Genomic DNA, 13787 nt, shown 5'->3' on the forward strand with positions numbered 1-13787 from the left:
TCAGGGAAAACAGTAATGCAGTTGTTAAGGTTGGCTCAAAAATGTTAACATTCAGTACTCTGAATAGCATCATTGTGCCTGTGGCCTTTTGGCCCTAAGCTTCTGGCTTGTGTTTTGGTATGTTCATGAAGCAAAGCTGCAGTACTTAGGCATGGTAAATAATAAGTAGTATCTGCAATGATTATTGGGGGGTTATGCTTTACTGAAATGGTGTGGGAACATCCACATTCTTTTGCTAATGAACAAAAAGTTATGTGGATGTTAAACTTGAAATATAGACATTGTATTGATTGTATTTTTCTGATACCATATTTAGTACTCAGTGACAAGAGTGTCACTTGTGAAAGAGTGTTAAAAATGATCAGTAGGATGAATATCCATTTTGGTGGGCAACATTATTATTATTATTATTATTATTATTATTATTATTATTATTATTATTTTCCTGGCCACTGCTGATACCTGGGCTTCCAGGCTCGGCGCTGAATCCAGTAGTACCCCAAACTACAAAGCTGAGTTTTCAGGGGGAGTGTAACACCATCTAATACAATGCTGAATCCCCATTCCCAGATCTGTCTTTCGACTGACTAGAAACACCTCTCTCTTGTCTGGATTAAGCTTCAGTTTGTTTGCCCTCATCGAATCCATTACAGCAGCCAGACACTGGTTTAGGACAGAAACAGCTTCTTTGGAATTAGGTGGAAAGGAGTTCAGGCTGCATAAATGGAAAAGTGTTCATCAACACTGGACAAGTAGGAGCCAAGGTTACATCTAATGAAACTGTATCAACTCTGGCATCTAAGTCAGAGCAAATCCAAGTGATTTTATCAGCAAAATGGTCGACAAATTCTTCACAGCAAGCTGTTGAGTGGCTTAAATTCTCCTCAGGACCAGATCGTAACAGATCCCTGACCATTCGAAGCAGCTCAGCTGATTGGTTCTGTGCAGCTCCAATTGTTTTAGTCAAAAAATAAAATCCTTTTTGCTGCCTCTATTGCATCACCATATCTTCAGGTAGATTTTAGCCTGTTTTTGATTGGATTCACTCCACCAATGTCGCTCTAGTCTTCGTCTTGTTCGTTTCATTGTTGCTGCTCCTTAATAAACCAGGAGGCTGCTTTAGCTCCAATACATGAGATGGAATGCTTAGGAGCGATCGTGTCAACTGTCCTGGTCATTTCTCCATTCCAGAGGTCAACCAGGGCTTTGATAGGACCACCTGCCAAGGCAGCAGGGAACTCCCTAAGATCCATCCAGATCCAGAAGCCTCCTGGGCTGGACCATCTTAATGTGTCCCCCACCCCTGCAAATGTTCTGAGTTCCAGCAAGTCTAAACCTAACCAGGAAGTGATCTGTCCATGACAACGGAACAGTAGACAGCTCCTCCGTTCCCAGATCACCATCCTCCCCCTCTGTCCAGAACACAAGGTCAGAGTGTGCCCAGCAGCATGAGTGGGGCCAGATACCAAATGGGATAGCCCCATGGTTGTCATGGCAGCCATGAAGTCCTGAGCCACTCCCAACAGGGTAGCCTCAGCATGGCTGTTGAAGTCTCCCAGCAATATAAGCCATGGAGACTCCAACACCACCTCCGAGACCACCTCGGCTAGCTTAGGAAAGGAGACTGTTGTGCAGCGGGATGGCCGGTACACCAGCAGAATCCCTAATGTGTCCTGGCTGCCCATCTTTAAATAAACACACTCAAACCCTGCAAACAGAGGGATAGGACACCTTGTCAGCGGGATATTATCCTGATAGACCACTGCAGCTCCACTTCCCCACCCCCCAGGTTTTGCCTGCTGCTGCACAGAGAAACCTGATGGACAAAGCTGAGAGAGATTAATTCCCCCAGCCTAATCCAACCAGGTCTCTGTAATACATGCCAGGTCAGCTTGTTCATGCAGGATCAGGTCCTGAATGGCAGCTGTTTTGCATTCACTGACCTGGCATTCAGCAGCAGCATTTTCAACCCTGGGGTGTTGCTGCCATGGCTATCCATATTATTTGGGATAGGAAACAGTTTTGGGGTAACTAATACCCTATTATAGACTCAAGCCCCAGGATGATGTAACTGTCTCCCAGTTATTTATTCAGTCCACTTATTTATTCAGTCCATAAAAAGAATACAACCGATGGAAAATTTAGAATGTTCCTTTGATGCTACCTAAAAAAGAATGGGTATCATTTGCCAACCTCTGCTGATCTGTAGGTCTCTTCAGCCATTGTTTGTATAACCAAACATGGGGACTAACAGAAGTTGCCCGACAGTACCTGGTAGACCAAATGTTGCTCATCTCTGACCTAAAACTGTACTGAAAAACTGCTAGAAATAGAAGTCCCAATGTTGTAAGCATAGTAACTTTGCCTTTAGGTATGCTTTTTCCTGTGATGGGGCCTCAGCAGAATTACATCTGAACCAAATTACTGTGATGCCAAGAAATGTTTAGATTATTATGCTTTATTTATATAGCGCTGTAGATTTACACAGTGCTGTACATAATGCAACCCTGTTTTCCTCTATCATTAACCATTAGTGTTTTCAGGTTTGGGTGGTGAACATTTGGATAGATTTGGAATATGCAGACAGTTTAGGGTAAAAATCTGAACATTCTGCCTGGTATGGAAGCTAAATACTATTTAATAAAGATGTTAATCTTTGTTTCAGTTGGTCTTGGGTTGGTTGCTGCCAGAATCTCCGACATCTTGATCTTTCTGGATGTGAAAGAATTACAGATGTGGCTGTAAGAAAGATCTCCAGAGCCTTGGGAATACTATCCCCTGAAGCAGGATCTCAGAAAAGTTGCCGGAACAAGAATGGAAAAACTGTATGGAAAAGCAACAGCATTACCTTGCAGGCCAACAAAAAGGACTGTGGCTTGCGTGATATTACAAATGACAATGAGATTAAAGGAGAAGGAAACGAAAGCCATTGGAATTCATCTGTCAGATCAGAGAGCTTCAACTCTGCCTATATTTGGATGTTAGACGCAGAAGATCTGGCAGATATTGAAGATGCTGCAGAATGGAAACACAGAAATTTAGAGGGAGTTTGTGTGGTAGAACCAGCCTCTAGCTTTACTTGTTCTGCAACATGCTGCAGCAAAGACATTTTTGGGTTAAGGACTAGCATCTGCTGGCAGCAGCATTGTGCTTCTGCTGCTCTGACCTACTGTGGTCACTCATTTTGTTGTGCAGGAACAGCATTAAGAACTATTCAGGCACTCCCAGGATCCTCTGCACTATCTAAACATGCACGAAGGACTAGTAAGCTGTCAGAGGAGAAAGACTTGGCACATTTTAGGAGTGCAAAATCAGAGCAAGAGACAGCAAGAGTTCTTCAGTTCCTCAGTCTATCAGGATGTTATCAGATAACAGACAATGGTCTCAGGTGTGTAGCCCCTCTTGAAGTGCCTCCTGCAGCCTGTCAGTGCTGTCTTTTTTAGAGAGAGAAAAAACCTCCAGGCACAAAATCTGTTCCAGCAGATCTTTTGTTAACTTGCAATTCCAGCAATACCAAAAGCCATTTGTGATTTCAAGTGGCAAAAGGCTTTGTGCAATGTAGCACAGTTTCGTTCTGAGTAGCTCAAATGGTCTTGTTATCAGAGCAAAAGGTTTTTTATTACTATCTGGTTCCTGACATAGTCTTAAAGTGATTTTTATTTCTGCTCCTAGGATGTTGACTCTGGGAGGTGGGCTCCCTCTTCTAGAACACCTCAATCTCTCTGGTTGCCTGACTGTAACTGGTGCAGGCCTACAAGATTTGGTTTCGGTGTGCCCTTCTCTAAATCACGAACACTTTTACTACTGTGACAACATTAACGGTAATGTCTTTTGAATAAAATGTTCTTCTAATCTTGTGGGGCTTCATATATAACCCTTGGAATACTCAAACTTCACAGTATTTTCCTTTATATAGCTGCAGTCCTCTTGTGCCATTATAAGCCTTCTGTTGTCAGAGCTGAATATATTTTATTCAGTTACTTTTTATATGCTACCTTTTCCCTTAAATTTTCTCCTTTCAATTATTTAAATCTATTTTTATATTTAAATGTTTTCTTGCATAGTTGAATACTTGGATGAGAATGTGTTCTTTATATCTTTTCTTATCTTGATGTATGCAGATATAAAGAAATTATTACATCACTTACATGTGCATGGACCTTCATGTTGTCTTATGGACCTATGGCAACTTCTTGAATTTCATAGTGTTTTCTTAGACAAGGAATCCATATAAGTGGTTTTACTAGTTCCTTTCTCTGAAATATAGCCTACAGCACCTGGTATTCATTGGCAGTCTCCTATCCAAGTACTAACCAGGGCTGATCTTTCTTTGATTCCAAGATGAGATGGCCTCTAGTGTCTTTAGGGTAGTAGTTCCCAAATGTTAGTCTTCCAGATGTTTTGGACTTCAGCTCCCAGAATTTCTCACTGTTGATCAAGCTGGCTGGGGCTTCTGGGAGTAAAAGTCCAAAAGTTTGGGAACCATTACTTTACAGTAATTAGGTGTACCTGACTTGAAACAGGAAAGCTGTATCATGGAAAGTTAGCTTTCTCCAGGTTTAAAAGATTTTCTGTTCTAACATAAATGCCAAATATGAACATTTTACTGCTACAGTAATTTGCTAACTACTTGAATGTGTTGGTTTTAGCATGACAATATATATAGAAGTCATGTTAGTTTACAAAGCTGAAATCCTATTAAGTCTAGACCCGTAGCTGGACCTACAGACTATAATCCTCTTAGTGTACAGGCGTTTGATGATCAGGATGTTGATTCCAACAAAACATATGGTGGTTCTTCTCTCAGGGGAGGAGCTATGATCTTCTTTGTGCTGCATCTTTCATTCAAGTAAACCATCATTCCCCCCCAAGGCCATTGTTAAGCATATTGGCCTATTACAGACTGCCAAAATAAGCTGCTTCGGGTCTCTTTGGAGGTATGCTGTTCAAATGATGCATGGGTCCTAAGAGTCTGGAGGTCGCGCCAAAGCCACACTCCATTCCTAAGCACTGGAGTGCAGCTTTCATGCAGCTTCCGGATTCTTATGATGCATGCATCATTTAAACAGCATACCTCCAAAGAGACCCGAAGCAGCTTTATTTTGGCAGTCTGTAACAGGCCATTGTTAGATTAACCACTTGAGTCCCCCTAATGCTTCTGAATGCTTATGTACAATTGACCTTCCATACTCACAGGGGTTTGGACTCAGGACCCCTGCAAAAATGAACATGTCTTGGCAAACCTTAGACTCAGTCTCCCCCCTTTCCCCTCCAGCGTTCATGTAGGTGGGTGAGTGAGCTGAGTAATCTGCTGGCTAATGATGGACCTGAGACGAATGGTGGCTGGTGACAGTGGTAGCAGCTTTGATTTGTCACTTCACTGATAGACAGCTGCTTCTCAGCATGTCCTTGGCCACCCTCCTTGCAGTCAGTGCCTCTCAGGAGTCAGCAAGTCAACAAGGGTGGGGAGAGAGGAGGTGTGAAGGAGGACTCCCCATAGACAGAGGAAGAACATCCTGACATTGTGAGGGAGGGGAAAATCACCTGGAAGGGCCTAGTGGTGGGGGTTTATTGCTGCAGACGCTGTTGCAGGAACAGCAACAACTGCCTGAAGGCCTGATGGTGGCAGCTCAGAAAACCATGGGCCCCAACAGTGGGTCTTGGGGGTTCCATGGTGTATGCATGCACCACTGTGTCTGAGGGAAGCTAAGGAGAGGAGAGGTTTGTCCACTCTTCTGGATGGGTTTGTTTTCTTAGCTCTATGGGCTAAGGAACCTGAACAAAGTCACGAATAATCAAATCCACAAGAGTGAAACCCTCAAGTGTAGAGGGCTGACTGTTTTTAACTAGTTGATATCCATATTTGCTCTTCTTGCAGTTTCCTAAAACAAACATGAGGGAATTCTGCTTTTTTCATAGGTTGTCTTTAGTGGATAGTGTTGAAGGAGCTATTAAAATATTTAATGTTGAGTTTGTTTTTTGAGTTTCCACTTGGATGTCATTTTAGATAAATCAAAAACACACAGCTGAACAGGTCTTCACTGAAAGCTCCATTAGCTGGTACTGTAATATGGCAAGTACAGGGAACACTGTAGGTATACCCCAGCAGTATTATTATTTATTATTTACCTCAGCAGTACAGCAGAAATGATGGGAAGGGCACACATACTGGTGCCAAGATGATAAGTGGTTTGAGCATTGAGACTACAACTACATACAGCAGAGTTTAAATCCCTGTTCAGGCACGAAACCCGCTGTCACAGCCTCAAGACAGCAGTGCAAACCACATCTGAAGAAACTTGCCAAGAAAACTGATAGGTTCACGTGATGGTCGACATAGGTCGGATATGACTTAAAGGCACACAACAATAACAAAAACATTATAACAGAGTTAGTCCTGACCATAAGTTTGATTTTAAGGTTAGGTTCATTGTTTAACATTACACAGATTCCAAGAAACGTGAGTTGCTATCAGTTGGGGAGAGGGTTGCTTGTTTGTCTCCGCGTGGAAGATTTTAGACCCTATCTTCTGATAGAGGAATACAGGAGTAAACTGTTCCATACTCTCCAACATTTCACATATGAAAACTGGGACACATATAGCTAAAGGACATCATTCTGACCATGATGAATGGGGAAGAAAACCTAAGCTGCAGTAGTTTTCCTTTGCCTTAGTCTACAAAGAAGGCAAGCCTCCATCCTCTCCTCTCCTCTCCCCCTGCTCAATTAATTGAGTGCAAACTACTTTTGCACTCTGAACTCAGTTTGCAGCAATAGAAGGACAAAGGAAGAGAATGGGAGAAGGAGAAAGAAAGGAGCATTTTAAACACAGTTGAAAAAGTGAGTTTAGTGGATTAATCAGGAGTGTCCCTAGCAAATTCAGGTAGTGACAGGCTGGCCTTCATTCACTAGAAAAGAGTCCAAGCCCTTTTAATCTATTTTTTTACCAGCTCAACATCTGCTATTTATTCATTGCAACTCAACCTTGATATTGGTGATTTTCTCCTCTGTCAGAAACAAAAACTTTGTTTTTAAGATTGCTTATGCATCAGTTGGTAACTAATGGGCTTTAGTTCTTATCTTTTTTGCATTTGAAAAGAGGCTTTCCTCAAGTACACTTAGTATTCAGAGAGTTTGTTTACATCAAGATGTAGGTACATGTGTAACTCATGACTGTGGGGTGGGTATATGCCTTCAGAACTAGCTGTTATTTGTGAAGGAATAACATGTTTATGCTATGCTATGGGGAATAAACACCTGCTTAAATGTTACAAAAAACACATTGCAGAATTTCATAACTGGTAAACGTTACGAATGCAGGATGCCAGATGGCAGTGTGGCAGTGTTTTGGCATACTGATTCCATATATGTTACACAGGAGGAGTCTTAATTTTTCAGTCTTCTGTTGTTCAGGACTTAAACATTTTAAAAGATTTTCCATAAAGAATCTCTGTTGGTGGTCAGCATACACAAATACTTCATATCCAAATAGTTTTAGTTCAGCTTGATCATTGGTAATAATTTCTGTAGCTTCTGTGTAGTTCTGCTTACAGCTTTTGTCTTCTTGGTCTTACAGTAGTCCTGTGAGATAGGAAATTTTGCATTTGGTGTTGCAGGAAAGAATTTATATTGAATTTGGCCCTTTGGAGGGGAACTCCCCCTTGCCCTTGTCTAGCTTTTCTGCCCTGATGCAAAAGCATTCCATATTTTCACATCCAGATCACAGCTGGGTTGTTCCTGTGGGGTTTATTTGCTACTTGCAAGAAACAACTAATTCCATCTTACAGAATAATAATGTATGTTGGCCTAAAACACCCTAATTTCTGGTGGTATATGCTCATTTTTGCAATTTTAAGGTGGAAAAGGATGTAGGACTGGGATGGGGGGAGGGTACCAGCTTTGCGTACCTGTAAGTATTGCTTGAACTTAAAAGGCCATTACATGTATAAACATTAATTTAAGCTGAAAACATATTGTCAGGCCTGTGTCTTGAAAATGCGCTGATCCCACTAATACACATTTTGTTCATTTTATAAGAAGAATTGAAGATGATGGCTATCTTAATGCTTTGCTTAATTTGTCTTATTTTGGAAGCAGGTTCCGCATCCCCTGTGTTGGTATCCTGAATGTTGACATATTGCTTCCCCTGGTCTTATACATCTAAATAGTACCTGTCAAAAGTCTTTAAATGATTTTACTTGGCGTGTGATCCAAAGTGGCTTTACAACATACCGTGATTCAAAACAAAGTGCAGAAGCATTTATCAACCTTTTATCCCTGAAGGAACCCTTGAAATAAATTGTCAGATCACAGGGAATCTGGCATAAAATTACTACATCTACAGCCCAGGGGAAAAATATTTCCCTTCCCAATCATGATGTCTTGCAGAACTCCTAGCAACCTCTCACTGACTGAGAAACTCTGAACTACTGGTGTATTAGGGTATTAGGAAATAAAGCAGCATATGTTTTGCCACAGGAAAGCATGCAGTCTGGATCCAAGATGGAAGCTTGCTTGCTGCTACTGAAAAGACCCCTGTTGCCATGTCTGACATGGAAACGGGTACTAGGCTGCACCCACATGCCCAGGTGCCCCATTTCCATGTCATATGTGGCAACAGGAGTCTACTCATGAGCAGCAATAGGAGAGTAAGGTATGGGAGCCATATAATCAGCTGGGGTTGGCAGCTAAATTTCTGGGAAACTGTGACAAACCAGAGATCAATTTGACCCATTTTAAAATCTTTTTACCTGGGATTGGGCTGTATTTACATCCAGTCTGCCAAAATCCTGGCCCTGTGGCATTGGCCTGAGTCATCGAAACAGAATGATACAAGGCCAGGGGGAACACAGGCCCTTTGGCCAGTGCAGACAGCAGCCCCTTTGAGATTTTTGTTAAGAATTAGGATAAAATCACTCAGCTGCATCCTCCTTGGTTTAGACTGCAGATTTGTAAAGTACTGTCTCCAGAGCATGATTTTACTATGTTTTCTGTGATGACTTTCATTCACTGCAGCCTGAGGAAGCAGGCAATCACTGAGAGATTCAGAAATGGCTTCCTCTGGATATGCTATCTTTGGAGCTTGAAGGCATGATGTTTGTTTCTTCTCCTTCTTGGGTTATGATTCCAGAAGGCGACGATGGCATTCTTCTTGACATTGCCTTTAGGGTGGGGATTTGTTTTTGAGACCAGGCAAATCTCTTAATTTCAATGGCTTTTATCTTTGGAATTTTAAAGTGTTGATTTTTATTTGTCAGATGCCCTTGTGGTTTTGCAGTGAAGGGTAATATAAATTAATGTATATATTTAGTATGTGCATCAAAACCTTCTTATTTACAGGGCTGAATTTTTCAATCTGTTGCCATCATTACCTCCCATATATGTTCCTCTCCCCATCTTTCTGGATCAGACAAATGCCTGTATGTGATTCAGTCCTTAATTAAAATACCAAAACAAAACACTAATACGCACCAAAAAAGAGAATTTACTGTGCTATGTGTGATTTAGTTGTTTCTAATTTTATCTCCCCATTTTGTATTGATATTGATTAGAAAAAGTCTCCTTCAATTCTTTCCCATGCTTTAACTACAAAATGCTCTTGTAGCATCAAGGAATTATGTTGCCATGTCGCAGATTTTCTTAAATTGATAACATTGTAATTGAAATGTGATCGAGACAAGAGCTCAGACTCACTATTTGTTTATTACTGATTTATTTGAAACATTTTTACCCAGATCGTGTCATAAGTGTTTCTAGAACAGTTAGAGATAGATAAAAATCAAGGTATCTTGTGCACTCTTGTTTATAGTACTTTAGCAGAAGTATTCACTTTTCCTTTGACTTTACCCATTTCTGTTATATTACAACCTGGAACTTAAATAGATTTGTCTTTGTTGCCATTTGATGTAATATATCTTGTACTAGATCTTGTAGAGGTACAACAGAATACTGTACTCAGCACTGTGAAGGTGCAAAATATATTTTATTGTGGCATAAAAGTTAAATACCCCCAGCTGTTATATCTACACATGTGGAATGGGGTTTGGTTAGAGAGCAAGGTGGTAGCACAGAGGGGGGGAGGCCAGTCAATGCGCCATGTGGTTAGCTGAATTTGACAGTGGGAGGTGAGCACACAGGAGGAAAAAAGCAGAACAAGTGGAGAAATATAAGGAAAAGCACTGAAGGCTTCTGGTGTGCCTTTCAGTACTTTACCTCCACCTTCTCTGTCAGCATCAATGTCAATTATTGTTAGCTGATTATGCCAGTATTGCCTTTTTGTGACTCAGCCTCTACAGTGCTGTTTGGTAACCTGTGAGCCTTAGTGGCTTGGGTTCGGGTTACTTACGGGATCTCATCTCCCTATACAATCCTCCCCGCACTCTTAGAACAAGTGGGAAGAATGGAGATACCATCATCCAAGCATGTTTCTATTTCCCTAAAGGCATTCAGCATAGCTGCCCCTAGACTTTGGAAAGGTCTCCCAGAGGAGACCCGCCTTGTTACATCCTTAGAAACCTTCAAGGCGGTGGTAAAGACAGAGCTCTTCTGCCGTGCTTATCCTCCTGTCCTACTATGAAGACCACTAGCATGAAACGAGACCAGCTGACCCCGTGATTGATTGTTGTTAATGTTTTTAGGTTCTTATGCTTTTATGTTTTTATCTTAACTGCGGTTTTAATGGTGCAGTGACTAGTGCTGCAATACTGTAATTGTAATTTTAACTTTGCTGTGATCCTGCTTCGATCCATTGGGAGAGGCGTGAAGATAGAAGTAAAAATTATTATTATTTTTATTAGTAGTAATTTTCACACTTCTTAAGTGGCCTTAAGGCTAGAAAGTTTGAGAATCCTGCACTGTAGTCTTCATTTGTGAATGAAAGCCACCAGACCAAACAATTTGAGGGTAATCAATAGAAGACAAAGTTATTGATGTGAAAGAACATTCTTTGTACTCTTTGGATGCACAAGTATTCTACAGTAAAGGAAGCTTAGCTATGATTTAATTTTTTTTACCTGTTGAAATGTCATGTGAAAGTGAGCATTTTAATGAGGTCTAGCTAGTGGTGCCTGCTGTTTTCCCTCTCAGTAAGTTGACGAAGCCACGCTGAATTTTAGTCCAAACTTTACCAGCTGCCACTGAGTTAACGCTGCAGTAGTAACTATTTTGTGTCAAGCAACTCCTTCGTAGTATTTTAGGTTTGGGCAGTAACATTGTCTAGATGGCATGGAGGAGCATAGGCTGTTAGACTGCCATAATAAAGCTGCTTCGGGTCTCTTTGGAGGAATGCTATTTAAATGATGCATGGGTCCTAAGAGTCCAGAGGTCACGCCAAAGCCACACTCCATTCCTAAGCACTGGAGTGCAGCTTTGGTGCAGCTTCCAGATTCTTAGGATGCATGCATCATTTAAACAGCATACCTCCAAAGAGACCCGAAGCAGCTTTATTTTGGCAGTCTGTAACAGGCCATAGTTTTTAAGAGATAGAGGATAATGGAGGAAGTTCTGAAAAAGAGGAAGACAATAGATCAGGAGGGTGAGAAAACAGAAGTGCCAAACCAGCTAGAGCCCTAAGATCCTCAGGAGAAGGCTTTCTCTCAGCCCTGCCACCATTACAGGCTCGCCTGGAGAGGACACGAGAAAGACCCTTCTCGGTTTCTGCTCCCACCTTTTGAAATGCCCTTCCATGGGAAGCTAGGCAGGCCCCCTCCTTGCTTTCCTTTAGCCAGCAAGTACAAACTGTTTTATTCAAGAAAGCTTTTTAAAGTCAAGCAAGACTGGTTTTATTTGGTGGGTGGTGGTCGGTTTAGATTATGTTGCAACTTTTGTATGTTTTAAATTTTAATTTTCTAGTGTTTTAATTAGGTTATTTTCATTGTTTTTAAAGATGTTGTTTTAATCTGTTTTTATATTTCGAGCTGCGTCAAAAAATCCCTTTTTGGGAGAAAGGCAGGATAGAAATAAAGTAAATAAAATAAAAATTGTCTTCAGAGAAAAAAAAAGCAGCCTTGGCCGAGTCCATCCCTCTGTAGGTTGTGGAATAACATTCTGTGCATCACGCAGGTACTCACCAGAATATCCCTTGCTTTGGAGGGCCATATTCACTACAGTCATAACATTTATTTATTTATTTAGGTATTTATACCCCACCCTTCAGCCCTAATGGCTCTCAGGGCGGCTTACAATCTAAAAGACACGAAACAAAAGGAGAAGGGAATGATGGAGGGAAAGGGGATGAGGTCCAGTGGTTCTTCTCTCCCTCTGAGGCCTGGACCAAGGCAGATGGATTGGAGGGAGGGCTCTTCCTTCTTCCAGGCTAGTCCTGATGGAACTGGACTTGCCTGGCGAACTCCCTCTCATGTGGTTGGTGTATGCATTTTGACCAAAGTTGCTTATCATGGTCCCATTTATCTGAAGCGGTTGGTTTCAACATAAGGGTTTGAAAGCTGAATGCAGTTACTATTGTAGAATTATTTACACCAATTGTTTCTAATTTTTACAAGTGCAACTTAAAGCTTTTTAATAGAAATGACTGGTTGTGTGTGTGTGAAATGACTAGTGTCCCAGATATATCCTGTCCCTTTTTCTTCCTTTCACATTTGTTCTGTCTTTACACAGGTCCTCACGCTGAAACCGCCAGTGGATGCCAGAACTTGCAGTGTGGTTTCCGTGCCTGCTGCCGCTCTGGTGAATGACCTGACTACTTACCATTTTCAGTCTACTTCATTTAGCTGAGCAGGCTTCCTCTCATGCACTTTACTTACAGCCCGCATCTTGTGTTAACAGTTCCCTTTTTGGAGTACACGTAGGTCCTTTTTGCTCCATAATTCAGGGTCTTATAAGCAAACCATGTAATGTCATGCCATTTTCACAGTGTTTCACTCTGATTTGGAAGGTGGGGGGGGGGTTTCTTTGTGCTGTGAAAAACTTATCAAATTGTTTTGACACTTCTCCCCCAATGTCTGGCACTTAATTTGATTTGTGTTTTTTGTGCTAAGCCCATAACATTTTTTAAAGCTCATGCTTAAATATAAACTTTACAGTGAATGTGAAATACATCTGAGTAACAATATATATTGATCAGTAGTGTTTTCTCCTCTGACCCTTCTAACCCTAGAGTTGTTCTACTACAAAATTAAGGAGATACCTTCTGTTTTATCACTGGCTTCACATTTTTTTAGGCTTGAAAAACCAAACAGTAAATGAAACATTCCCATCAGCATCGAAGTTTGTTAGTCTGACATGTTAACACAGCAGGCCAATGACTGTTTGCCACATCATTTTGTGGACTTCACAGAATAACTGTTTAATCGTAGTTGCATAGCAACCACAATCCCCTATATCTTCTATATAGACCCAATAAGGATGCTGGACTCTGAAAGGGATTTTTCAAGAAGTGATTTCTCTGCCATAAGAGCAACTGTAATAAATGAATAAATAAATAAATGCGGCTTTAAGGAATTCCTTTGTGACAGTCTGTTCATTTGTATGAGGGGACAGCGCAGGTTAATTGAAAAGGGCACTATTGATCTAGTAATTGTGTTACAGTCGGCCCTCTGTATCCGCAATTTTTGCATCCATGGATTCAACCAACTACAGTTTGAATATATATTCACACACAAAATTAAAAGTACCAAGGGCACACAACTGAAGTACATTTTTTAAAAAGTCCCCTGTTAAACTAAGATGACCAAAATGTTTTGCTGATTATTTGAAAAAGACTATTTTTGCTGTTTACCAATTTTTTTAAAAAAAATCTGTTATAGCTATTTATGTTTGAGTAAAATATT

At 41.0% G+C, this 13787-nt stretch overlaps 1 protein-coding gene across 1 annotated transcript in view; it reads left to right on the top strand.

Annotated features, from left to right (window-relative positions):
- Positions 1 to 13458, top strand: part of FBXL5 (F-box and leucine rich repeat protein 5) — a 24066-nt gene extending 10608 nt beyond the window's left edge. Inside the window, exons 8-10 of the mRNA XM_042470589.1 lie at positions 2666 to 3388; positions 3673 to 3821; positions 12616 to 13458. Coding sequence (XP_042326523.1) covers positions 2666 to 3388; positions 3673 to 3821; positions 12616 to 12692 — 949 coding nt within the window. The 3' untranslated portion in view covers positions 12693 to 13458. The remainder of the gene's footprint in view (positions 1 to 2665; positions 3389 to 3672; positions 3822 to 12615) is intronic.
- The last annotated feature ends 329 nt before the right edge of the window (positions 13459 to 13787 follow it).

This window comes from Sceloporus undulatus, chromosome 5 (genome assembly GCF_019175285.1).
Source record: "Sceloporus undulatus isolate JIND9_A2432 ecotype Alabama chromosome 5, SceUnd_v1.1, whole genome shotgun sequence".
NCBI classification, from domain to species: Eukaryota; Metazoa; Chordata; class Lepidosauria; order Squamata; family Phrynosomatidae; genus Sceloporus; species Sceloporus undulatus.